This window comes from Terrapene carolina, unplaced genomic scaffold (assembly GCF_002925995.2).
Source record: "Terrapene carolina triunguis isolate 2854851 unplaced genomic scaffold, T_m_triunguis-2.0 Scaffold103, whole genome shotgun sequence".
Taxonomy (NCBI): Eukaryota; Metazoa; Chordata; order Testudines; family Emydidae; genus Terrapene; species Terrapene triunguis.
The window spans coordinates 4,945,834-4,973,448 of record NW_020664454.1 but is presented as its reverse complement, the minus strand read 5'-3'; the positions used below and the strand labels follow the sequence as shown (position 1 = coordinate 4,973,448).

At 39.9% G+C, this 27,615-nt stretch overlaps 1 protein-coding gene across 2 annotated transcripts in view; it reads left to right on the top strand.

Moving 5' to 3' along the window:
- LOC113405124 (oxysterol-binding protein-related protein 9) overlaps nucleotides 1-27,615 on the top strand; it is a 114,690-nt gene that overhangs the window by 70,552 nt on the left and 16,523 nt on the right. The window contains exons 8-11 of one of the 2 annotated variants that reach the window (XM_026651800.1): nucleotides 2,319-2,366; nucleotides 12,362-12,391; nucleotides 14,303-14,353; nucleotides 21,390-21,428. In XM_026651800.1, the coding sequence (XP_026507585.1) occupies nucleotides 2,319-2,366; nucleotides 12,362-12,391; nucleotides 14,303-14,353; nucleotides 21,390-21,428 (168 nt within the window). The remainder of the gene's footprint in view (nucleotides 1-2,318; nucleotides 2,367-12,361; nucleotides 12,392-14,302; nucleotides 14,354-21,389; nucleotides 21,429-27,615) is intronic. The other variant, XM_026651801.1, reaches the window with a different exon arrangement.

Genomic DNA, 27,615 nt, shown 5'->3' with positions numbered 1-27,615 from the left:
CTGTCCAAAGGATAGAGTTCATTGAAGAGCCTTCCTTCATGTGCTGATATGGTGAAACACGCAAGATTGCGACTTGGACCTCTTTAGGCCTGGCTAGCATCAGTGTATCGACCAGGCCGGGACTGCTTGGACATGGTAGTCACACTTCCCCCTTCAGTGATCACCACCCTCCTATGGTGGCTGGATCCAGAGACTGTATGTGCAGGTGTCCCACTCTTGAAACCACAGCCATCAATGTCTCCAGTCACCGAGGATCTTGGATATTAGGGCCTTTATTTCAGAACCCCCATACACAGTCTTCTTCGAGAACAAGGTCTAGGTGCACTCTCATTCAGCTGCATTCGTGACAGAGGTTCCTGTGATGGGTTCGGTCACAGAGATCCCCTTGGGACTTTCACCTGATATGTTGAAATTACCTCTGAACCCATTTTCCTTGTCAGCTTGGGACTTCCAGACCCCTGTCTTGTTGAGCCAGACACACTAACCTGCTGCAACACAGACCCAGGGTCTGGTCCACGCCCCCAAAGCTGCAGACTTGGGTAACCTGCTGAGCTGTTTTCAGTTATCTCCAGCACCCAAACACCCATTTCCCAATGGGATCCAAACCCCAAATAAATCTGTTTTACTCTGTATAAAGCTTATACAGGGTAAATTTAATAAATTGTCCACCCTCTATAACACTGATAGATATGCACAGCTGTTCGCCCCCCCAGGTATTAATCACATACTCTGGGTTTATTAATAAAAAAGTGATTTTTATTAAATATAAAAAGTAGGATTTAAGTGGTTTCAAGTAACAGAACAGAAAGATGATCCCTCACTCTCACAGATTTTGGGAGACAGACCTGTCCTCGCTTACAGACAACCCCCCAACCTGAAGCAAATACTCACCAGCAACCACACATCACTGAACAAAAACACTAACCCAGGAACCTATCCTTGTAACAAAGCCCAATGCCAACTCTGTCCACATATCTATTCAAGTGACATCATCATAGGACCTAATCACATCAGCCATACCATCAGGGGCTCGTTCACCTGCACATCTACCAATGTGATATATGCCATCATGTGCCAGCAATGCCCCTCTGCCATGTACATTGGCCAAACCGGACAGTCTCTACGCAAAAGAATTAATGGACACAAATCTGACATCAGGAATCATAACACTGTAAAACCAGTAGGAGAACTCTTTAACCTGTCTGGTCATTCAATGACAGACCTGCGGGTGGCAATTTTGCAACAGAAAAGCTTCAAAAACAGACTCCAATGAGAAACTGCTGAGCTGGAATTGATATGCAAACTAGATACAGTCAACTTAGGCTTGAATAGGGACTGGGAATGGCTGAGCCATTACAAACATTGAATCTATCTCCCCTTGTAAGTATTCTCACACTTCTTATCGAACTGTCTGTACTGGGCTATCTTGATCATCACTTCAAAAGTTTTTTTTCTCTTACTTAATTGGCCTCTGCGTTGGTAAGATAACTCCCACCTTTTCATGCTGTGTGTGTGTGTGTGTGTGTGTGTGTGTGTATATATCTCCTCAATATATGTTCCATTCTTTGTATCCGAAGAAGTGGGCTGTAGCCCACGAAAGCTTATGCTCAAATAAATTTGTTAGTCTCTAAGGTGCCACAAGTATTCCTGTTCTTTTTGCAGAAAGCATATTTCATTTGCATCATATTTACACTCATAAGCATATTTCCATAAAACATATGGAGTGCAGTGTCACAGTTCCCATCCAGGGTATCTGTAGAGTGGCAACGTAGTCTTTGGTCCACACTTTTGCAACTCATTATGCCGTCACTCAGTGGGCCAGATTTGGCAGAGCGGTTCTACAGTCTGCTTGTCATTGAACTCTGAACCTTCCTCCTACATCTGCTTGAGAGTCACCTACATTGGAATGGACATGAGCAAGCTCTCGAAGAAAAAATGTTTTTTTTCTCCTGTAACTGCTGTTCTTCGAGATGTGTTGCTTGTGTCCATTTCAAAAACCAACCCTCCGGCCCCTCTGCAGGAGTTTAGCCAGCAAGAAGAAGCTGAGGGGGCAGCGGGATGGTAGGATTTTATATACTGGCACTATGAGGGCGCAACTCCAGAGGCACCAGAGCTGACCTAACAGATACCACTGAGGAAAACTTTACGCTGGTGGTGCGCACGGCATGCACACACCTATACTGGAATGAATATGAGCACCACCTCTCAAAGAACAACAGTTACGGAAGGTTAATAACTGTGTTTTGTTTGTAGTTTCAGCTTGTTTGACGTATGAAAAACCACACTTGCAGTATTTTCACAAATGTGTTTTCTTTTAGCTATTTGATGAGAAGCTTCAGCACTGCATAGATGATGAACAGAGAAAAGCAAGTACACTTTCTTATATAGCTATTTAGGCCTTTCTTTTTGACATTTTTGATGATTTTATTTCCGTTTTCATTAATCTCATATAATTGTGAATCATATTTTAAGTCTGATTTTAATCTACAGTTGATAAAATAAATTCTTGATCTGTCTTGTTTGTAACTTTTTACAGGAGTTACATATTGTGAATAATTGGGGGAATATAACTTTATATAATAGGATGAGATTTTTATAACATTGGGATATCACCTTTAAAGCTTTAAAACAAAGTTTCATTCTTTTAAGAAATGGTTCTAATACCTTTTTAGATGTGTGGACAACACAGCATAATTTTAAAACTCCCAAATCTCCTCCGGCACAACTGTCATTGACGTATTTGAAGAAATTTTGGTATAAAATAACCAAATTTTGGTTCATTCATCAATGTTTGAAAGTCATAGGTTGAACAAGCATAGTGGAAAAGCATATAAGGAGCACACTGTTTTTTTTGTTTTGTTTTTGTTTGTTTTTTAAAGCAGTGCACATATTTGGAGCTCAGCCCTGCACATATTTGGAGCTCTCCATAGGCTGAGAGAAGACTTAGTCTGACTTGCCAGTCTTACATTTGATCACTGAGTATATTCTTTCTGGTTGTCTTCCACTTATTTCTCTTTCCCCTTTCTATTTCTATCCAACCCCCAACAATTTTTTGGTCAGGGAGGGTTGTGTAAATGTGCAGTCTATAACATATTCACATGCTTTGGGGCTGTATGCTCCAGAATGCAATGTGTCATCCAGAGAGTACAAAACTTGAAACTTTCAGCAAGGCTGTAGCTCACTTCAAAAGCTGATGTGTATATACTTGCTCCCGTCCAGTGTCATTTTTGGGAGCATGGCAGTAGGTCTAAATGTCTCAAATTGCTATTTTTAAGAAAGACAAATGTTTTATCAAAGACTTTTTCTTGGGAGAGGGGGAAGGGAAAGAATGTTACGAAACAAAAAAATTAGCTTGTGAACTTGGAAATAGGGAATTAAAATTAAAGCTATTGCTCAATTATAATAACTGTTGCACTGTCACGGTAATGTTAAAATAGTTGGATTTGGGAATTTTTGTGTATTTTGTACCTATTTCTCCCAGTTTTCCCTTGTGTTTAAAAGCAAAGCTTATTCCTTTCAGTATTATTGTTTGAGTACACTTTGATGCTTCCTCACATAATACCGTATTATGTAAAGGATATGACTTTGTATTTGTTCCCCTTCATGTCTGATGGTCATAATGGCAGATTAACAATTTTATGCATTGATCTTTGTGTCCACTTATTCTTGGCGGCATGTACAGATTTTAAAATGTGTTCGTTGCTCAGTTCAAACCTGCTTGACTAGTCTCTGAACAAGCAACTGCAAGAACAGAACTGATTTTTTTGTTTATTTGTTTAACTAGAAAATTATTCCCTCAATTTTTACCTCTGTCCAGCTGCGCTCATGCAGCTCAGGAAATACATTAGCCTTCCCTGCGACAGTAAGAAGCGCTTGAGTCACTTTTAATCCTTGGAGGCTTCTTCAAGGATTGTGTTACAGATAGAGGATGCATTTTCATATTTAATCTGAGCAAGGCATACATCAGTAGAACAGGAAGATTTGATTTCAAAGTTTTTTTTTTTTTTTTTTTTAAATGTTGTATCAATAATGTTTTTACTACAGATTCCACTTCTTCCCCATTTAAAACAAACAAAAAGCATCACTTTTTTAAAAATTGAACCTTCCTGTCCCTTTGGGCTAAAACAGATAAGGAATTCTTTGGCGGCAGCAGCTTAATGCTTCTGTTTCCTTAGATAAGGATTAAGCTTTTCACTATACTTTGGTTAAGCAGTTGTTCCACGGAGATATGGTTTGAGGGAAAGTTTATGCAGCTGGAAATCCATTTCTACACTTTCTTTCCCACTAGGTCTTCATTAAAAATTCTAGCAGAAAGCCTGTTTGTTTTTTTCTTTCCGTGTTTTGTAGTACGATTCATAAATTTAAATGGGCCATCAGAAGACAGGTTTTCTTTTCAGTTGGAATCAAAGCAGAGTGAAAGTGTTTCAAGATGAACTGTTTGAACTCAAGTTAGCTGCTGTGTTCCAGCAGACCAAAGTCAGGCTTTTTCTAGTATCCTGTAATTTCTTTTGAAACTCAATTCGGTGTTTACATGCAGGGCAGGATTGGAAATGTGAACCATTTAGCTTTGAGCATTGTTTCAAGCATTGTTTAGTATTGCAAAGAGCCAGGAAATAATGACCATCTAAACAATTGAGGTGGAAAAAGTCTGTTTCTGGTGCTGCCAGGCAACCACTTCTTGATAATATGATAGGTAGTAGCTAGGATGCTTTTACAAATAGGTGGCAGATGATCATTGTTTCTTAAGACATTAAGCAGCCTACCTTAATAACCATTTGGAGACCTGACAGATACTGTATATAGAGTATTATATAACGTTAGATATTACAAAATACTGTTATTTAAATTATGAAACCTACATTTTAAAGAAAGTAAAATAAAAGTTAAGGAATATTTGTTAAATAGTTCAGAAAACATTTATTATTGTATACAGTGATACTGAAGAATGTTTGCATTTTAAATAATGTCTCGCTCTTACACAGCATTCTTCATCCATAGATCTTAAAAATGCTTTAAATAGGTCAGTATGCATCGTTACCCCATTTTACACATGAAACATATCTGTTAATATAAATTAAAGCATTGTCATTTAGAAACTAGTGGTGAAATCCTGTCCTAGTTAAGTCACAAGGGTCAGGATTTCACCCTAGGGCACAATTCTGCTTTAGTTCTTCAATAATCCACAATATCTAGCAACACCTGACTTATTCACCTATTGAAGAGTGGATGCAAGGTGTACATTTAAATTAGGGCTGTCAATTAATCGCAGTTAACTCACGCGATTAACTCAAAAAAAATTAATCACAATTAAAAAAATTAATCGTGATTAATCTCAGTTTTAATCACAGTTAGAATACCAATTGAAATTTATTAAATGTTTTGGATGTTTTTCTACATTTTCATATAGATTGTATTCTGTGTTGTAACTGAAATCAATGTATATTATTTTGGATTATCATTTTTACAGTGCAAATATTTGTAAACAAAAACTAGTATTTTCAGTTCACCTCATACAAGTACTGTAGTGCAATCTTTGTCATGAAAGTGCAATTTACAGATGTAGATTTTTGTTTTGTTACATAACTACACTCAAAAACAAAAGAATGTAAAACTTCAGACCCTACAAGTCCACTTGGTCCTACTTCTTCTTGTTCAGCCAATTGCTAAAACAAGTTTGTTTACATTTACAGGAGATAATGCTGTCCTTTTCTTATTTACAATGTCACCAGAAAGTGAGAACAGGCATTTGCATGACACTTTTGTAGCTGACATTGCAAGGTATTTACGTGCCAGATATGCTAAATATTTGTATGCCCCTTCATGCTTCGGTCACCATTCCATAGGACTTGTTTCTATGCTGATGACACTTGTTTAAAAAAAAATTGCGTTAATTTAAATTTGTGACTGAACTCTTTGGGGGAGAATTGTATGTCTCCTGCTCTGTTTTACCCACATTCTGCCATATATTTCATGTTATAACAGTCTCGGATGATGACCCCGCACATGTTGTTCATTTTAAGAACACTTTCACTGCAGATTTGACAAAACGCAAAGAAGGTACCAATGTGAGATTTCTAAAGATAGCTACAGCACTCGACCCAAGGTTTAAGAATCTGAAGTGCCTTCCACAATCTGAGAGGGACGAGGTGTGGAGCATGCTTTCAGAAGTCTTAAAAGAGCAACACTCCAATGCGGAAACTACAGAACCTGAAGTACCAAAAAAGAAAATCAGCCTTCTACTGGTGGCATCTGATTCAGATAATGAATATGAACATGTGTCGGTCTGCACTGCTTTGGATTGTTATCGAGTGGAACCTGTCATCATCATGGACGCATATCACCTGGAATGGTGATTGAAACATGAAGGGACATATCAATCTTTAGCACATTTGGCACATAAATATCTTGCGACACCGGCTACAACAGTGCCATGAGAATGCCTGTTCTTTCTTTCAGGTCACATTGTAAACAAGAAGCGGGCAGCATTATCTCTTGCAAATGTAAATTGTTTTGTTTGTCTGAGTGATTGGCTGAACAAGAAGTAGGACTGAGTGGACTTGAAGGCTCTAAAATTGTACATTGTTTTATTTTTGAATGCAGGGGTTTTTTTTTTTACATAATTTTACATTTGTACCTTCAACTTTCATGATAGAGATTGCACTACTGTACTTGTATTAGGTGAATTGAAAAATACTGTTTTTTGTTTTTTTACAGTGCAAATACTTGTAATAAAAATAATATAAAATGAACACTGGGCACTTTGTACTCTGTTGTAATTGAAATCGATATATTTCAAAATGTAGAAAACGTCCAATAATGTTTCAATAAATGGTACTCTATTATTGTCTAACAGTATGATTAATCACGATTAATTGTGATTATTTTTTAATCGCGTGATTAATCGCAATTAAGTTTTTTTTAATCGCTTGACAACCCTAATTTAAATATATTCTCCTAATTGTTAATTTAATGGAGAGTCTGAAAATAATTATTCTGGAAGGCATCTTTAATTTTGTCTGTTTCTTTAGGTTAACCAGTAATGTACCAGTTCTTACAAGTAGCTACTGTAACTGAACCCTGAAATGGCAGTTGCCTCTTTATTTTAGTTTCAGCTATTGTAGGTTCTGTCCCCAAAGCCTTTCCTTCTGTTGGTGAATTGTGATTTTTACTGCTATGCTATAGACGTAAAGATTTTTTTTTCTAATTGACCTTTTGGTAGGGATTTATGGCAAATAGGAACGGTCTGAAGAGATTACAAATTACCATTATTTTGGGTTACAAAACAGTTGAAGCTACAATATCATGTTGTCTGGTTAAAAATAGATAACCTCTTAAAAACAAACAAGTCTCGAGAACTTTTTTTGTCTCTTACCCGAAGGTCTATCTTTTTCTCTTGAGTTTCAGACTTAGGGTATGTCTACACTGCTCATGTTACAGCGCAGCCGTGGCAGCGCTGTGACATGGGCAGTGTAGACACGCTTTATTGCCGGGAGAGAGGTCTCCCAACGATAATAAAAACAAATAAATAAAAACCAACCCCAAATGAAGGGTGGTAGCTTTATCGCTGGGAGCATGGCTCCCAGCGATAAAGCGCAGTCTATACGGGTGCTTTTCAGCGCAAAAACTTTTGTAGCTGAGGGGGGTGTTTTTTAATGCTCCTGAATGACTAAAGTTTTAGCACTGAAAGTGGCAATGTAGACACAGTCTTAGACAAGTAAGGGTATATATTCATATGATCCTAAGGAATGGAATTAATGCCCTTACTACAGCCTCTTTTTAGGGACTAAGAAGAGGGGTGTCCTAATAAACAGTACCTTCTGTCTTTATATTCTTAAAATGTAACAGATTCTACTGTGTGTGTGGAGGGACAGCGGGGGAGGTGTGGGAGTGTAATGTAAAAGGGGTACTTGACTCTCTCCTGTGGTGGCTCGACCCACAGGTAGTATGTGCAGGGGTGTACCCTTCACCAGCCCTCAGCCATCCCTCTCGTTAGTGACAGACACGTCAGACTTGGGCTGGGGGGCACATTTGGGAGACCTCCAAACACAAGGCATCTGGTTTCAGGCGGATCTCGCTCTACACATCAATGTCAGAGAGCTGAGTGAAATGTACCTGGCATGCCAGACTTTCAGAGCCCATCTAGCAGGGAGGTAAATATCAGTCATGACAGACAACACTATGGCGATGTTTTATATCAACAAACGGGGGTGCACGTTCCTCTCCCATGCCAGGAAGCCCTCATGCTGTGGGATTTCTGTGTAGAGCACTCGATACACCCGCAAGCATCGTACCTCCCTGGAGTACAGAACGAGTTGGCGGACCGTCTCGGCAGATCATTTCACAGCCACGAGTGGTCCCTTTTCCCCGACGTAGTAAACTCAATTTTCCATCAGTGGGGCTTTCCCCAGATAGATCTGTTCGCTACGTGATGCAACAGGAAGTGTCAGCAGTTCTGCTCCTTCCTGAGTCACAGCCCGGGCTCTATCGCAGACACGTTCCTCCTCCCATGGGGAGGCCGTCTCCTATACACATTCCCGCCTGTGCCTCTCATTCACACGGTGCTCCTCAAGCTTCGGAGGGAGCGAGCTTTGGTGATATTGAAAGCTCTAGCCTGGCCCCACTAACACTGGTACACATGACTCCTGGAAATGTCCGTGGAAGCCCTAGTTACCTTGCTGCTCTTCCTGGATTTAATAACGGAGGATCACGGTTGTCTCCAACATCTGAACCTTGAGTCGCTCCACCTCACGGCATGGAAGCTCCATGGCTGAACCCAGTGGAGCTTTTTTGCTCTGATCAAGTTAGACAAGTTCTCCTTGGCAGCAGGAAACCCTCTAGGAGAACTACCTACTTTGAAAATCTCTTCCACTTGGCAATCTTGTTGGTGGAGCACCATTCGTCGCCGATGCTCGCCTTGGTGCCACTAATACTGGACTATCTTCTCCACCTGAAGCAACAGGAACTGTCGCTGTCATCAATAAGGGTGCACTTGGCTGCCATCTCCGTCTTCCATCCAGGCACAGAGGGACACTTGGTCTTTGCCAACCCGTTGGTCAGCCGTTTCCTTAAAGGTTTCAACAGGCTATACCCGCAGGTCCGACTTGGGACCTCAACTTGGTCCTATCCAGAATTACGGGGCCGCCATTTGAGCCCTTGGCAACATGCTCCCTGCTCTCTTTTTTACAAGGTGGCATTTCTGGTAGTGATACCCTTGTCTAGGAGGGAGTCTGAGCTCAGGGCCTAACATCAGAGCTCCCTTACACTGTATTCTATAAGGACAAGGTTCAGCTCAGGCCTCACCTGGCTTTTCTCCCCAAGGTTGTCTCCCAATTTCACATCAACCAGAACATCTTCCTCCCTGTATTCTACCCTAAGTTGCACTCCAGCGCCAGGGAGCAAAGGCTTCACTCATTGGATGTCCGCAGAGTTCTACATTGAGAGAACAAAACTGTTCTGAAGGTCCATCCAGTTATTCGTGGCAGTGGCGGACAGAATGAAAGATCTTCCTGTTTCCCCTCAACGTATCACATCATGGATCACGTCATGCATTCGGGAGTGCTACAACTTGGCAAAGGTACCCACTCCTTCGATCACTGTGCACTCCACCAGGGCTCAGGCCTCTTCAATGGCATTCCTGGCGCAGGTTCCCACCCAGGAAATTTGCAGAGCAGCAATGTGGTCCTCCGTACACACATTCACCACGCACTATGCGATTGTCTCTGGCTTGATGGGTAATGTGGCCTTTGAAAGAGCGGTGCTCCAATCAGTGGACGACTCCGACCCCTCCTCCTGAACTTGGGCTTGTGGGTCACCTGATTGGAATTGACATGAACAAGCACTCAAAGAAGAAAAAACGGTTACTCACCTTCTCGTAACTGTTCTTCTTCGAGATGTGTTGTTCATGTCTATTCCAATACCCACACTCCTACCCCTCTGTCGGAGTAGCCGGCAAGAAGGAACTGAGGGGGTGGTGGGTCGGCAGGGCCCTGTATTGGGTGCCATGAAGGCGTGACTCCAGGGGGCGCCCAGGCCGACCCTACGGACGCTGCTAAGGGAAAAATCGAAGTCTTGCGAGCCGCAAGTGACTCTTTAATGTGTCTCCTGCTGCTCTTTGCAGCACATGGTATTAAAACACTGTGTAATTTAGTTATTAACCAATTGTAGTTGTAATAAAAAATATTTTAAATATTTGCACAATAAAAAATGAAAATTCAAAGCATGAAGGGGTATACGAATGTTTAGCATGTCTGACACAATTACCTTGCTATGCCGGCTACTACAGTGTCATGCAAACGCCTGGTCTCACTTTCAGGTGACGTAAATAAGAAGAGGGCAGTATTATCTCCCATAAATGTAAACAAATTTGTTTGTCTTAACGATTGGCAGAACAAGAAGTAGGATTGGGTGGACTTGTAGGCTCTAAAGTTTTACATTGTTTTGTTTTTGAGTGTTATGTAAAAATAAAATTAAAAAAATTACATTTGTAAGTTGCACTTTCACGATAGAGATTGCACTACAGTACTTGTATGAGGTGAATTGAAAAATACTATTTATCTTTTTTTACAGTGCAATATTTGTAATGAAAAATATAAAGTGAGCACTATACACTTGTATTCTGTGTTGTAATTGAAATCAGTATTTGAAAATGTAGAAAAACATACAAAAATATTTATAATAAATTTAAATTGGTATTCTATTTAACGTTGTGATTAAAACTGAGATTAATTGTGACTATTTTTTAATCTAGTTAATTTGTTTTGTGTTAATCACTTGAGTTAACGGTGATTAATTGACAGCCCTAATGAATATATAGTACTATGGTAAATGAAACAATGAATCACACTCCTGTGGCTCTTTTGAGCAGTAACTCCTCACGTAAAGTCGTCCCGGTTAACGTTGTTTGATTATGTTGCTGATCAGTTAGGGAACATGCTCGTTTAAAGATGCGCAATGCTCCCTTATCACGTTGTTTGGCAGCCGCCTGCTTTGTCCACTGCTTGCAGAAAGAGCAGCCTTTTGCACGTAGCTGGTGGGGGCTTGGAACCAGGGTGGACCAGCAGCCCCCCATCAGCTTGCCACTCCCCTAAGTTCCCTGTGCAGCAGCTGCCCAGCAGGCTATCAATTGCCGGGCAGTTCAGCTATCCCTCCCCCCACTGCCATGTGCTGCTCCTGCCCTCTGCCTTGGAGCTGCTCCCCAGAGCCTCCTGGTTGCTGGAGGGGGGGGGGGGAGAGAAGAAGAAGGGGGCTAATATCAGGGTGTCCCCGTCCCCCCTGCTCCTGCCACCTGCTTACCCTATCTCCATAGAGCAGGGCATGGGACACGACAGGGCTCAGGACAGCCCAGAGGAAGCTTGCAGGCAGCAGCTGCTATCTCAACTTCCTGATAAAGGCAGTGTACTTAGAGTGGGGGTCAGGGTACTTAAAGGGGAAATGCGCCACACTCACACTCTTGTCTGCCATGCTGTCTCCTCTCCCTCCATTCGTGCTGCCTTGTAGAGTGTGAGGCTACATTAACAACAATGTGTTAACCCTTGAGGGCTCAGCTGAGTTCTAGTTCATCATTTAACAGTAAGGCATTCCCTGGGAAATATTCCACCCTCTGACTCCACTACCTCAACTAAGCTTCACAATCATTGCTGTGTACAGTATTAAATTGTTAGTTTAAAACTTATACTGTGTATCCATATATATAATATAGTCTTTTGTCTGGTGAAAATTTTTTTCCTGGAACTTAACCACCCCCCCCCCACACACACACACACTAATTCTTATGGGGAAATTGGATTCGCCTAACATCGTTTTGCTTAAAGTCACATTTTTCAGGAACATAACTACAACGTTAAGCGTGGAGTTACTGTAATGTTGATCGCTAATTTGGGTCCTGAACCACTGAGGTCTGAATATCACTGCGTTAAGCTATCGTCTTACCGGCTTTCTTGCATTACAGCTGTAACTTATACCTATATCTTACCTATGCTTTACTTGGAGCCAATCCCTATACCTGTAGGCTACATAACAAGGCCCTTTCAGGTTAAAATTTTCAGTGTCACGTATTGAATAAATCTTGTCAGCTGAACATTAAGACTGAGGAATTACTGTAGATGGTGGATGTGTAGTGCTTGGATAGCTCTCACCTGATCATGTTGCTGTTTTAAGTCTTAATTTGATTTTCTCTTGTCCATTACAAATAATATGTATTTTTTCATACATGTCTACACATACAGAAGTTAACATACTTTGTTTAATCCTTTGGGTATTTAAAACTTGTAGTGTTCTAGTCCAATATGTAATAAGGGTGCAACTAGGGGCTATAATTCTTGTTTTAGCTACATTATTAAAAATATTTATTTTGTTTTCACAGAAAATTGAAAATCTCAAAGAAACAACCAATGTAAGTTTTTGTTGTTGTTAACTTTTGCATCTATTATATGTAGACTTTACAGCGAAAAATCTTGTATTTCATCCTGTTTAAATCTTTAAAGTTCTAAAAAGTATGACAGCAGAAAAAGAATTTGCTGCTTTACAGCTGTGCAGGAACCAGATTTTTTGTTTCATGGGGAGTTTCACAATTTTGAAACCTTACATTCCATTTCAGAATGGAAGAAAAAATTTTAAACATTTCCTGAAAACAAACGTTTTGAAAATTTTTGTTTCAGGACATTTAAAAAGTTTGTTTCAGATTTTGACTTTGATATTTTTATAGTAAAACGAAAAAGAAAATATCACCTAGAAACAGAAAATTGAAACGGTCCATTAAAAAAAGGTTTAATTGAAAGAACAGTGTTTTCCAATGGAAGAACACTCCATTAGAAAATGTCTGACCAGCACTAGTTTTTTGTTAGCAAGTGTTTCTGTCTTTTTCTAAAAAGGCCCAGTAAGGGTGTCTCTGTATAACTTTCATGCCATTGAGAACCCACTTCTCCAGATCTTCTTTCTTGGGCTTTCATGTGTTCCTTTTGTGGTTTTCCTCCAACCTTGCTGACACTTCATTCAGAGATACCATTGTTAGGTTGTTTTCCTTCTTCCTGTTCTGTTGTTCTCTGTGGGTCTGTCCTTATCATCTCTCCGGTTTTCCTCTTGGACTTACCTCAGGTAAACTCAACTATTCATAGTGATCTCTCATTGTGACTCTTCTGACACTCAAATGTACCTGTCTGTTCCTAACCTCTTCCCACTTTCTCTGGGTATCTCTTCCTGCTTGTCTCCTTATCAGTATTCCCACCCTCTCTGATTGTCAAGCTGTGGGGTTATCTTTGATTTCCTCCCTTTCCACTTCTCATATCATATCCAGGCTTTCACCAAATCATGTTTCTGTTTCTATTAAAGTTTCTAAACTCTGTCCCCCTCTCTCTATCCCTGCTGTTGAATCGCTGGTTCATCCCTTCCCCAGTCTCCCTGACTCTCCTGTGTTCAGTATACCCAAAGTTCAGCAGTTAAAATTGTGATCTGCTCCCTCCCCATATCCCCTTTGAGATCATGTCAAAATCCCCCCTCCACAGATCCATTCACTGGCTTATAAGTAAAGTTGACGTTTGAACTTTAATCCTGCACACTTTCTTCCATCACTCCCCACTGCCAACCTTTACTGTTTCCCCACTTCCTTGCTCCTTTCATCATCTCCTCCCCCGTCTCACCTTCCTGCCATTTTAACATGCTGCTCCCTTCAATAGAGACAACAGCCCTGGTTTGTGTGGAAAACTTATCACAGTCCTTCAAACCCACGTCTTTCACCTTGCTTTCCACCTTTGACTCCCTCTCTGGTACAGTCTGCTCCTCTCCTGTTCCTGTATCTCAGAATTTCCGTAAAAATATCAGAACTTGCATGATTTGCTCATTATCTAGAACTTGCTCCTCCTTTCTCTTTTCCCTCCTCTCACCCTCTTAATTTAATTTTTTCTGTCTCCATAATTTAAGTTATGGCTTTGGAGTAGGGGATATCTTGGTGGTGGTGGTGGTGGTGGTTTAGCTGCATTGGTACGATATTTACATAGAGGCTTATTCATAAATTGTTTCTCTTGAAAGTTTTAAATTGGTTTCCCTTCCCTCTTGCTCCAGTGTTGTGTTATATGTTGCTTGTATGGTTTCTTTTAACATGCCATATTGACAATTCTTTGCATGTTCTTTCGTAAACAGGAAGAGGAGAACAATAGATTGTGGCTCTACCAACCATGAGTGGCCCTTCTTAACTCCTTAGCCAAAATCTTTGTTAATGTTCATAATGATCAATACATTTTTGATAATAGCTTGTATTTTACAGCATTTGTGAGAGAAAGATATTAAATGTTTTATTTCCTCCTCCTAGAGTATGGTAGAATCAATAAAACACTGCATTGTGTTGCTGCAGATTGCTAAAGTAAGTATACTGCTATCTGTTCTGAACTTCAAATTGTAAGGTACTCTCACAATTGTGAAAACTTGTATTCTCTTTTTTACGTTCACTTAAAATATGTCAACACTCTTTTGAAACAATTCTGGTTATATTTTAAAATATGCTTGTGATGAATTGGTTCATGGTGCTGTCTGATTTTAACTTTTGTTACTGTATTACAGAGTTCTGTAGGAAATAAATGTGTGTGCAGTTCATAGTCAAAACCAGACATTACTCTAGCCTTTGTGCTTTTTGACAATAAGTCATACTTATAAAATTATAAACTGTTATTTGTTTTGAAGCTTTTAGATGTAACAGTTTCATTTCATAATAACTTGCAAATGTTCTTAGATATGTGGGTAAAGTTTATTATGTTGCAAGAAGAAAGCACTTCCTAAGTGTGAGCACTTTTAAGGTTCCTTGAGTAGATAAAGCAAGAAAAGTCACCCTTGGCTGTTATGTCATAAAGTTTGCTTCCTGTTGTTTCTGAGTTGATTCTCAGAATGCATTAATAAAAGTAATAATGGCAATGTAGCCAGCAGATCAAGGAGGTACAACTAAGATGATCTTGTGGTGAGTTCAGATTTTTATGTCTGGTAAGAAGCAGGATGGCAGCAATGATGTTTTTTTACTTGTCTGCCAGTGTTAGCTTATTCTCTGTCCCTGGTGAAGAACCTGATGGTTTATCCACTCAAAGTAACGCGATATAAATTATAAAATCAATAGCTAGAGTGTTATACCACAATAACTGTAATACTACCAGGATTGCTTCCAATAGGAACAGTGTGGTGACCTGCTGCAGCCCCAGGTCACTGACTGTCACTGATGTTGCTTTGAACCTGCTTCTGAGTTGCATGTAACCTGGGATACTCTTTCTTTGTCCTCCATACTTGCCTTGGGGTACAAGTGAACAGGACACCTCCTCCCAACCTATTAATTTCTTGAAAGGGTATTTTCAGGTAGTTTAGGCCCAAAATATAGGTTTTACAAAATCCAACCTTTTTAAATGCCACTCAACTTCTGTATTAAAAGTATTACAGTGAAGAGGGCTTTCAGTTTGGCTAATGCAATGTTATTAGTCATGCAGGGAGACCCAGAAAGTGAAATGAGCAATAAAAGTAAATGAAACTGACCACTCTACTTTGCACTTCAGACAGGTTGGACAAGAATGAAAACAGCATATTTGATTAAAGGGAAAATCAGATTGCATTTTTAAAAATCCCTTTAAATATCTAAATTCTGATTCAACAAGGGTCTTACAAGACCTTAATGTTTTATTACACAGATAAGGAATTTAAAATTTTTTTGATTTCCAACCTCACATTGGGCCTTTTTGAAGTAGAAAATTATATTACTGTATATGAAAATAAAATACAGGAAATGCACTCTGGCTTTTCCACACCACTTTGGAAAGTGTTTGGTATGCCTCTTAAATTCCGTTTGAGTATTTAAAGTGTAATTTCTTAAAGTTGTAGTTTTTTGGGACTTACTTGCTGTATTTAGGTTATGTTCATTACAACACTGTCCAGTTTACTGTCTTACTTGCTGCTGGCATATAATACGCAGGCCCCTATTCTGCAAAGAGTTGAGCATGTTCATAAGTATTTGCAGGACTGAGGCCGTGGCAACCTAAGCACACCAACTTGTAATGGGGCTCTTGAATACTTTAAAGAAAGCATTAGCTGTATTCTAGATCAAAATTATTTTTAAAAAGTTTTCAAAGATAGTGCTCCTTCTGGGCTTAATCCTGTAGTGCCAAGTACATCCTGTGATGTGTTGATGCTATTGGGAATTGGGAGCACTTGGAACCTCGCAGGATCAGATCCCTCTGTATTTAGGGTCAGTTCAGGATTTGTGTGAAATTCAGTATGCTCAACTGTCGTCTTAACTTTTGTTCCCAAATCATTTTCAAGGATAATGTATGAACAGCTTTTATTTCTGTCCTAGAGGAGATAAAGCGAGAATGTCCTTAATTGCTAACCAGACAAATTACAGTCGAACTAATTTTAGGAAAACTGTTAAATTGGTAGGGGGGAAAATTGCATTAGCTGCCATGTTTATATGGAATAACAATATTTTAAAAGTTACAAAATCAAATTTATGTAACTTCTGTGTATTTAAAAATATTGTTACAGTTCAGATTGGATTTATAGTTATTGTCTCAAAGGCTATGTAAAATTTGTTCCGTGTAAACCTGGAGTTAGAAAAGCCTATTCCTTGGGGGGTTTATTTGTAGATTAAATTTAGTCCAAATCTTGACTTCCCTGTTTCCTTATGAAGAAATGTAAGCTCTTAGTGTTAAGGTGTCTGTTGGAGAAACAGTGTTCCATGTCCCCTTCTGGTCTTAAGTTTAAAAACTAAATATTGTGTGCTAAAATTGTTAAAGCATAATTTAAGGTAGTTCGCTATTGTCACATAGGTTCAGTACATACAAAATTTTGTACCTGGTTTTCATCCCTCTGTAGCTGTACCATTGCTGACAATGGTGTAAGGTCTAGTGTAGACCATGCACAGGCATAATTAGCACCATGTCATCTAATCCTGTTCAGAGTTAGCTGACGTCGTGATGAACATCTAAGCCTGGCTTGTGCTATTTACAGTGAAAATTATAGCATAAGTGCAGCAGCACTGTAGCTGCTAAAATGGGCAATGTTTCCTAATGCAGATTCTCCCTAGGAGGCATTGAAACACAACCTTCTTCAAAGTCTGTCACAACTGACTGAATTGGCTCTTTGTCCCTGTTAAATATAAAATTTCCAGATCTCTCTCATGACCAGGGTGGGTTATGGGGAAGGAGGACAAATATGGCCTATAATCTTCAACTGATACCGATAAAAACATTTGTTCTAGTAAGTGGTTTCTTGGCACTGGAAAAGCCTGAAGTAGTAGCACCCTCATCATGATTGGGGCTCTGTTGTTCTAAGTGCTGTACAGGTATAGAGTTCAACACAGTTTGTGCCCCAATGAGCTTACAAATGTAGTATTTGCCTTTACTGAATTGGACCAGTGTTCCCTCAAGTCCTTCCTTTAGCATCAGTAACTAGATCAGGGGTAGGCAACCTATGGCACACGTGCTGCAAGTGGCACGCTAGCTGATTTTCAGTGGCACTCATACTGCCCAGGTCCTGGACACCGGTCTAGGGGGCTCTGCATTTTAATTTAATTTTAAATTAAGCTTCTTAAAAATTTTAAAAACCTTATTTACTTTACATAACAACAATAGTTTAGTTATATATTATAGACTTATAGAAAGAGACCTTCTAAAAACATTAAAATGTATTACTGGCACGCAAAACCTTAAATTAGAGTGAATAAATGAAGACTCGGCACACCGCTTCTGAAAGGTTGCCGACCCCTGAACTAGATGGTGCTCACTTTAATAAAAAAAAAAAGAGAGAGAGAGAATTACTGTAGATTTTGAGTTTTGCCAGCATGTACTCTTTTTTTTACACTCATTTATGACTTTTATAAATAATTCAGAGGTAAGTTTTCTTTTAATGTTTGTTTTATACACAAACTGGGAAAAGTTAATTGAACATAGAGAAAATATCCTATTTCCCTACAAGTCCTCCCTCACCATTTTAATTCCTGCCTCCACCATCTTAAACGCCCTTCACATGTCCATATAGTTTGTGGCTGCACAGTACTTCTGAATCCTTTGGAAAGCTACATAGATCTTCTTTTCTTGAATTGGTTTAATTTCTGATGCAAACGTTAGCAATGAGTCTGTTCATAGCACTGGGATTTTTATACAACGGTCAATTGCATTGCATATTGAGGCTAGGTCCATTAATGACTATTAACCAAGATGGTCAGGGACACAACCCCATCCTTCCGGTGTCCCAAAACCTCTACCTGCCAGAAGATGGGACAGGATAATGGGATGGGATCACTCAATAATTGTCCTTCTCTGTGCATTCCCTCTGAAGCATCTGGCACTGTCTGCTGTTGAGAGACAGGTTACTGAACTAGATGGAGCATTGGTTTGACGGATATGGCCATTCTTATGTTCTTATCCTTTACTTAAAGCCAGTTTATGGCCTTGTGTCTGAACTGGTAGCCCTGAAACTGCTTATTGATGTCACTATTATGCTTCCATTTAGTTCTCTAGTCTATAGACATTTGAGATTCCAGCATTATTCTCTTTCCAAAGCCACAGCGGCAAAATCTGGCTAATTTCTTTTTGTAGATTCATAGGCCAAGGCCAGAAAGGAGCCCTGTTATCATCTTCTCTGATCTCCTGTATAGCACAGGCCATAGAATTCCCCCAAAATAATTCCTAGAGCAGATCTTTTAGAAAAACATCCAATCTTGATTTAGAAATTGCCAGTGATGGAGAATCCACCATGACCCCCTGTAAATTGTTCCAGTGGTTAATTACTCTTACCCTCAAAAATATATATATATAAATTATATATATATATATTTACCCCTTATTTTTAATCTGAATTTGTCTAGCTTCAACTTCCAGCCACTTGATCGTGTTATACCTTTCTCTGCTAGATTGAAGAGCCCTCTGTATAAATAACAACTGAAATTGCCCCACTTTGGTCTTGCACATGTGTAATGGATCTACATATCTTGTGTTCGAGCAATGATATATAATATAACTACACTCGTATGAGGAAAGCAAATATTATGCTTTTATTAAACTAAGCATACCAGCTCTCAGTAGCTAGACACTTTTTTTTTTAGACTCAGTAGTTAGACTTTTTCTTCGAGTAGTGTCAGTGTGGGTGCTTCACTTCAGGTATGCATGTGCCCCTGTGCCTTTGATTGCAGATTTTTTGGTAGCAGTGCCTGTTCTGCCCCAACATGCGCCCTACATATCCTTGTGCCCTGTACCAAGGCTATATAGGGCTGCATGGGCGAACGGCCCTGAGTTCCTGCTCAACTTGCATATATCTATGAAGACAGCCTTCTTGGTGACTATCACTTCTACTTGAAGGGTTGGAGAGATGAAGGCTGTAGTGGCAGATCCTTTCTTTACTTTGTTATCCAAGAAGGTATCTTTATGACCTCATCCAAAGTTCTTACCTAAGATGTCCTCTGAATCATATCAAACAAACTATTCACCTTCCAGGTTTTTTCCTAAGCCGCATCAGTCTACACCAGAGTCTGCTTTTCATAGACTAGATGTTAAGAGGGTGTTAGCTTTTACTGGGACTGGACTTGGCCATTCACTAAGACCCCTAGACTCCTTGTTTCTATTGTAGTTAGGTACAAGGGAGCACCTGTCTCTACTCAGAGACTTCCTAAAGGGATCTCTGTATGTATTATTGCCTGTTACGGTTTCACTGAGGTTACACCTCCCTTAAGATTGACTGCACACTACTAGATCACAGTCTATTTCAGTAGCTCTGCTCAGATGTTACTGTTGCTGAAACCTGCAGGGTTGTAACATGGTTCTCTGTGCACACTTTTTCTGACTGCTGTGCCCTAATTCACACTGCAAGATCAGACGTGGCAGTAGGCATTGCATTTCTTTCTTCAATAATTGACTCTGTTCCAAAACTCCCACCTCCTTAAAGTATTACTGCTAGGGAATCACCTAAAGTGGAGCCACCCACAAGGACACTACTTGAAGGAGGAGAGGTTACTCACCTTGCCCAGTAACTGGAATTCTTAGAGAGATGTATCCCTGTGGGTTCTCCACTACCCGCCCTCCTCCTGTGCTTTGGAGCTGCCTCTATGGACTTTGCGGTAGAGAAGGAACGGAAGGTGGCTTGCCCACCCAGCCCTAGATAGCCTCAGAACAGGGCATGAAGATGTGTAGGGCACATGTGCGTACAGAATGGGCACTGCTATCAAAAATCTCCGATCAAAGGCACAAGGGCACATGCACATCAAAAGTGGAACACTGACAGGGACACACATCTCGAAGAACTGCAGTTACTGCACAAGGTGAGTAGCCTCTCCTTTTCATTTTATTTTTCCCTCCCTGCATTTCCCCCCCCCCCCCTTTTTTTTTTTTTTTTTTTTTTTTTTTATTGTTTTTTGTCGAGCCTCATAGGATCTTTTCCCCTCCATTTAATGGTATTGGCTATGCTGTTTTATTGAGATGTAGATTATCCTATGTATTTTATTTCCTTATAAACATAATGTTAAGAGATGGCAACAGCAAACTGAACAATCTCTTGTGTCAAAGGAATGACTCATATGAACTGGGTGAGGTTTGTTTTTTCTTTTTGTTTGTTTGTTTTTCTTTTTAAATTAAAACCCAATGGAAACTCATGGCCCTTAATATCCCATCATTAAGTATGTAAAAACAGTATGTAAGAGATTGCCAAATGTCAGATATTGAAATCAAGGCACCCTATTACTTAATCTATAAATAGCTCATGAAAAGTACAATATTGTCACTTTAGCTATTTGAATGCTCTTTAAATGTGTAAATATAACTGCTGCCTTTTCTTGTATTTTTCTATATGATTTATAGCAGACCTTGTTTGCCAATTTAGCTCTTTTTGTTGTCCATAACTCTGACAACTGGAAATTTGGGGAAATCTTCTGCAAATGCCTCTTTAGGTTTATACTAAATAAAACTATGACTTACAATACATTAAAAAGTTAAAACTAAATTTAGCTGTTTGTGCTGGCTGATATTACAGTACTTATTGCTAGGAAATTTTGGTAAATCCTACCCACATACGGAGCAGAACTGCAAGCTACAATGGTGTTTGTTTGGCTGTTGTTAGTGTGATTCCCCTGATTGTGAGGACAGGATTTTTTTTTTTTCCTGAGACTCATGTTTATATTATAGACTTAGGCAAAAAGTTTCACCTGCGCTAGTAAGGGAAGCCATGCTAAAAGCCTGCTGGCAACTACTATGATGTATTTTACTTGTGATAGCTAAGATTTTCAAACGCTTCTAAGTCCTAATTTCAAAAGTCACTTCAGGTTTTTAAAAACAGGTTGAACCATCCCTAAGAGAAACATACAATATGTATAGTTGCCACAATACATAACTGATTAACTATAAAAGTTTGATATGTTAATATTTTTAACATTTTTCCTTAAGGACCAAAGTAATGAGGAGAAGCACGCAGATGGACTTATAGTAAGTTTAAATCTAATGTTATCTCCCTTTATTTCTGCAGAACATGTGAACAGAGACCTGAATTTCCACTCATTTACAACAAACTTCCTTCTTTCTCTTATTCACTGCTTCAGTTGTTTTTTTTTCTTTTTTTATCTGTTGAAACTTTAGCTTCTGCAGTTGGCCATCTATCATTACCATTAGGAAAAATATTTTCCAGGTTTTCTACTTATCTTTTTAAGTGACCGTATTGTGAATGTATCCTTGTTTATTTTAACTTACTTAAACAAATTAAAATCTGCATGTGAACTAGATGCAAGGGGAAATGGTTGGGATAGAAATAAGCGTATTATGTTGAATCTGACATACTTTATAAATAGAGTACATTTTGTTGCCCACATGCTATAAGTGGGGTGGTGTTCGATACGGTATTTTGCATCTGACACACAGAAATGAAAAAAAGATTGTTATTAAGTCTGCTTCAAGCCATCTCATTTTTAATATAACTTCTCTCCTTTATCTTTGTTTTCAGTCCTTCATGACTTCTATTTCCTCTTTCTGTGTTTGTCATTGTTTGAGTATGAATCACATCTGTATTGATAGAGGACTGGTTGCTCTAGAACTTAATTTCCTAAAAACTGGATGTTCTTTTCGTTACCATTGACAATGTAATTTCTGATCCCTTAGTCTGTTCCTGCCATGGATTCTACTCTTGATATAATGTGTATTTCTGTTCAACATGTAAAAATGATGTGCACAAGCTTGAGGCATCATGACAAAAGTTATGCTTCTAAGCAATAGGAATATTGCTGAACAGCATAGTTCAACAAGAAAAGTTTAACATACCAGTCATAAGTAAGTAGCAAAGTATATATCATTCCACTCCACCTAGAGCCCCTCCCTTCAGCCATCCCCAAGAGCCTTATCAAATTGTAGTGTGTCCTGAAGGCTTAAAAACTCAAGCTATTTAAGCCAAAGTGGGAAGTGAATTCCAGAGCCAAGGGACCCTCACAAAGAACACCCCATCTGCCAGGGCATGACTTGGCATGGGGAGAGGCAATCTCTCAAGTAGACATCAACACAAGCTGTAGAACTTATGCAGTTTTATATTTTTCTTCTAAACGTAGCACTTTCAAAAACTGTAGAGACCAGCCCTTGTCAACATGCTTGAGATCTGGAAATGTGTTTATATATGAGCTCATCAGAACTTTGAACCTTTTTTGGGAACTTGATCTCATGACAATAAAGAGCAGATGCAGTCCAACAAAATGGGTTATTCTAATTGTGAAAGCAAATGTTTATCATGCAGATCTAGATCTGAAGGTGAAATTAGTTTTTCCTTTAAACTTTGAGAATTTAGTGCTAGCAAAAGGTGCCGAATTGATTCCACAGGAGCTTGAGGCTCCCTTCTACAGGTCCGGTGTAAAGCAAAGCAGGCTTGCTCACGCTCCCTCTCCAATGTGGAGAGACCTTCTCTGGGGGTGAGAGGGTAGACCAGCTTTTATGCCCACTCAGTTTTTTGTGCATCTGAGGGTGCTAAAAGGGTGTCAGTTGTATAATGTTTTTCTTACATGGACAAGTGTCTATTTGAACTTTGGAGTGAGTGTAAATGCAGACTTTGTTTAATGCTTGTTGTAAATATAACATTAAATATATACATATACATAGGAAATTATCTTTCCTATCTCCATGGGAGGGATATTGCTCTAAATGTAGCAGAACAGTTCTGCTATGTGGGATGGAGGAGAGAGGACATGCAACAATATCATATAGCAGCACTCTCTCTGCAGTACTTGGGAGGGTTTGGAGATGTGGACAGTGGGTCTGTAAGCATTTCCACTGGCTAAAATCCCCAACATAGGTATAGTGTAGAGGCATCAACAACTTGTTTATAGACTGAGGTTGTAGTAATAGCCGTGTGTCATGATTTGTGGCTGTCCACATTGACATAGTGGATTGTTTCTAAAATGCCACCGAAATTATGCTGTAGCACAAATTCCACGTCTGGTACGAAACCAGTTCAGAAAGCTCCATTGCCTTCGCAGTAAATCAAACCCGGGTTGACATTGAGTGGGGTCTGAGACAAGATAATTTATTCATCACTTTCTCTGCGGACCATGAAGCTCACCACGTGTCCTCTACCGTAAATCCCTCACCCGGTAAACTTATCCACTACGGGCAATGTGAGGGCCGATGACCATGTAGTTGATTAAGCAAGTATTTAATTAATGGCAGATGTGGCATATCATGCAGTTTTGTCATGAGCTTTGCTATGCTTTCCTCTCTGCGATCACTGGGCAGAGCAATATTGCAGACAGCCAGTAACCATGGTAGAGGAGTAGATTTAAGTGTGCCTGAAATAACACACATGGTGGAATTTAATTGTATGTTGATCATCTTTGATGGAGACCAACATAAGATCTCAGACTTCTAAACAACTATGTGAAACAGTAGAAATTCAGGATGAGTAACTCAAATTGAGAAGTTAAAAATCCCTAGTTATAGGCTGAATGCAGTTTTCTGTTTGGAACATTCTGTGGTAAAAATACTTCTGATTCTTTAAAATATGTGTATAATATACAAATATATTACTGATAATACTTCTGCATTTAATCGTATGTGCAACTGGTGTGACCTGTTGAAGAGGAACTTTCAGCCTAATGTAATTTCAAAAATCTATTTAACCCCCCATAAATGGCTTCATAATGGGTATTCCACCAAAACCTAACACAAACTACTGTCAGTGCACTTTTTTATCATTCATTTTGAAAGCTTCTATCTTCTGCCTAGTTATGGAAGTTTTTTAGCAATGTCTACATAAGGCATTGTCTTATGAACACTAAGACTTTTATTAAGAACTACTTTTGCGTTATAGTGGCATAGTAGTACCTTCTTTGCTCAGATTAAGGCTTTCTGTTACAAACCTTAGTTACTGTGTTTTAATATCTTACCTGTTTAAAAACAGATGGGGCTGGCATGTGACCCAAATTGTCAGCCTATATGGAAATTTTGTGTTCTAATAGAAAAATTCCAATCCAGTGGGCCATGTTTGTTGCTGAGCTGTCAAATACTCAGTTCTGTGATACGGTTTCTTGGGGGGGAGCAGAATAATTAATGAAAATTTACAGGTGTGCAGTCCTGGAAATAGACAGTTAATTTGCTACTTGGGGTGGGGAGCCTGTGTGACAGTCAAAGCATTCACTTTAAAAATTTGCTACTGATAATGTTCAGTAGTTCTTTCATAGTTAGGAAACACACTGAAGGTACTGGGTTAATTTTTCTACTCTAGTGCTACAGCTTCTTAAAGGTTCTAACATGAGGTTTGAATTTAGATTTAGCCTGTTGAAAGGGGAGAAATATGTTTTATTGATGCTACTGATTTCCATATAGAAATTGGAAAGTAAGTTGAATGAGAGGAAGAGGAAAGATTAAAAAAAATGTTGAAAACTAGATGTTTGCTTTTTGTTTTCTGACATTACAGCCAAATGCATTGCCAGTGAAGTCCTATGTACACAGAGGGTATGTCTATGCCGTGGAGATGTTTACACATCTGGTCTTGAGCTTGAGCCTAGGCTCTAGGACCCTGTGAGGTGGGAAGGTCCCAGACCTCAGGCTGCAGCCCGAGCTGGAATGTCTATATGCAGTTAATTAGACCTGCAGCCCAAGCCCCACAAGGCTTGGTCAGCTGGCACAGGCCAGTTGTGGGTGTCTAACTGCAGTGTAAACGTACCCAGAAGGTCTTGTTATATTAATTTTTAAAACTGTTCAAGGAATGATAGTTTTGTATCCCTAATGCAAAGAGGGAACTGAGGGAACTCTAAACAAAAGTAGTAATGGATTCTTAACTATCACATATAAACTGGTCCTGTGTTACATCAGCACTAACTGTAGAGAAGCAAATTTCTCAGAACCTTAGGAAGCTGCAGATTTCTGAACATTAGGAGGAGGAGAGCAGCTTCAATCTGAGCCAGGCAAATAACTGAATATGAATAACTTTGCTATCTTCAGTAGTCCACTGCCACCTAACATAACTAATACTCATTGAACTCTTTTACCACTAGATAAGGAAAAGGGAAGAGGGGGAGGCTATTACTACATTTAGCCTGCATCAAAACGTGAAGGTCCCTAAACATAAAGGGGAGTGAAGTAATAGGCTAAAGTAATGAGCATAGGCAGTACACCTCTACCGTGATATAACACGGTCCTCTGGAGCCAAAAAAAATCTTACCACGCTATAGGTGAGACCGCGTTATATTGAACTTACTTTGACCCCCCTGCTCCTTGTCCCCTGACTGCCCCTTCCAGAGACCCCCAGGACCCCACCCCCTACCCAACCCCCCCTGTCCTCTGACTGCCCTGACCCCTATCCACACACCCCCCCACCCCCCTGACAGGCAGTAACCGGCAGGGGCGGGAAGCGAAGCAGCCTGGCCCCAGCCCACTTCACTCCGCCAGCTCCCAGCCGCGGCGCTCCGCTTCCCACTGCCGGTGAGTCGGGGAGGTTGGGGAAAGGACACCCCCCCCGTACTCAGCGGCGGTGGGAAGCGGAGCGCTGCGGCTGGGAGCTGGTGGAGTGGAGCGGGCTGGGGCAGGGCTGCTCCGCTTCCACCGCTGCCGTTGAGTGCGGGGAGGTTTGGGAAATGGCCCCCCCCCGTACACACCCGCGGTGGGAAGTGGAGCGCCGTGGCCCCAGCCCGCTCGGCTTTCCTTGCCCCAGCCGTGTCGCTGGGGGGGGGGGGTTGGGGAAAGGTCCTGCACTCGCCGGCGGAAGCAGAGCTGCCCCAGCCTGCTCCACTCTGCCAGCTCCCAGCTGCGGCGCTCCACTTCCCGCTGAAGGTGAGTATGGGGAGACGTCCTTTCCCCAACCTCCCCACACTCACTGGCGGTGGGAAGCGGAGCGCTGTAGCTGGGAGCTGACACGCTGATCTGCCGGAGCGCTGCTTTACCACGTTGTATGCGAACCCGTGTTATATCAGGTGGCATTATATCGGGGTAGAGGTGTAGTTTATTTTTTTAAACATCTATCTTTTTAAATAGGGCATTTGTAAAAACAAAACACAACAACCACAACGGACCATGAAAATGGTCTGAAAATAGAGCAGGGTTAAAGGTAAAGCTGGACTTAGATAAATGAGAGAAAGTAAGTGTAGATTTTTAAGAGAGACAGAGAATTAATAAAGGTGAATAAGGAAGGATGAAAAACATATATAAGCAAGAAAAATAGCAACGGATAAAATCTCATATTGGCTCCTATCCCTAGTCCTTGTTTAGTTATGCCCCAGTCTGGCATCAGGATTTTCTAGCACATCCATGCAGAGTTCTTGGGTATAAAATCTGCATGACCTTAAATAGCAAAATATTTGAGGTAGGGACAGGATCTACCTTTACATACCTAGTTAATAACAAAAACGAATATAGCTAGACTTGGCAGAATTCAATTTTATGTTTTTTTTATAATTTTGAGGATATCAAAGTTAAGTATTCTTTGAAAATTTAATTAGATTAAAAAGTGTTTACAGTTGCAGGAAATTGTCAGATAAATATTTGACAGTAGACAATGAAATTCAAAAAGTAAAGCTTTTAAAACTACTAAAACACAAATTGTCAATATCACATGTCAAAATACACAAAGTAAATATCCTTAAATCCGGAAAATAAACCTGTTTTTACTATTCACTGGTCCATTTGTAACCATCCTAATTCAAAAGTTTAAATCACTGGATTTTGACTCTAAGTTCTCAAGCAGCATTTTTCTTTTTCTATCTCTAAATTTGTTATCGATAGAAATATTTTTTCATTGGTTTATGTGTGTACAGTAAGATTGATGTTTACCGATATTTACCAATAAAAAGCCAATCCTTCCAAGCCTAAATATAGCAGTCTTAGACATTTGCATGTAAAGAGGCAGGGAGCCATAGGTATATTATATAACAAAATATTAGAACAGTGAAGTGAGGAACAATCATACAAGTTGTTTGGCTCAAAGGCCCTTGCATTGTACATTTCTAAGATGCTTGTTCTGCTAGGACCTGATCCAGTATCTACTGAAGTTAATAGATTCCCATTGACTTTAATGGAAGTTGGGTTGGGTTCAGAGTGCCTGTGTTGAGATGAATACTGTAAATCCATGAAAAATGCTTTTTGTCAAAGGTATGCCCAATAATGTGGTGGTGATTTTACAGTTTTATGTAGTTCCTTAGTGCAGTCT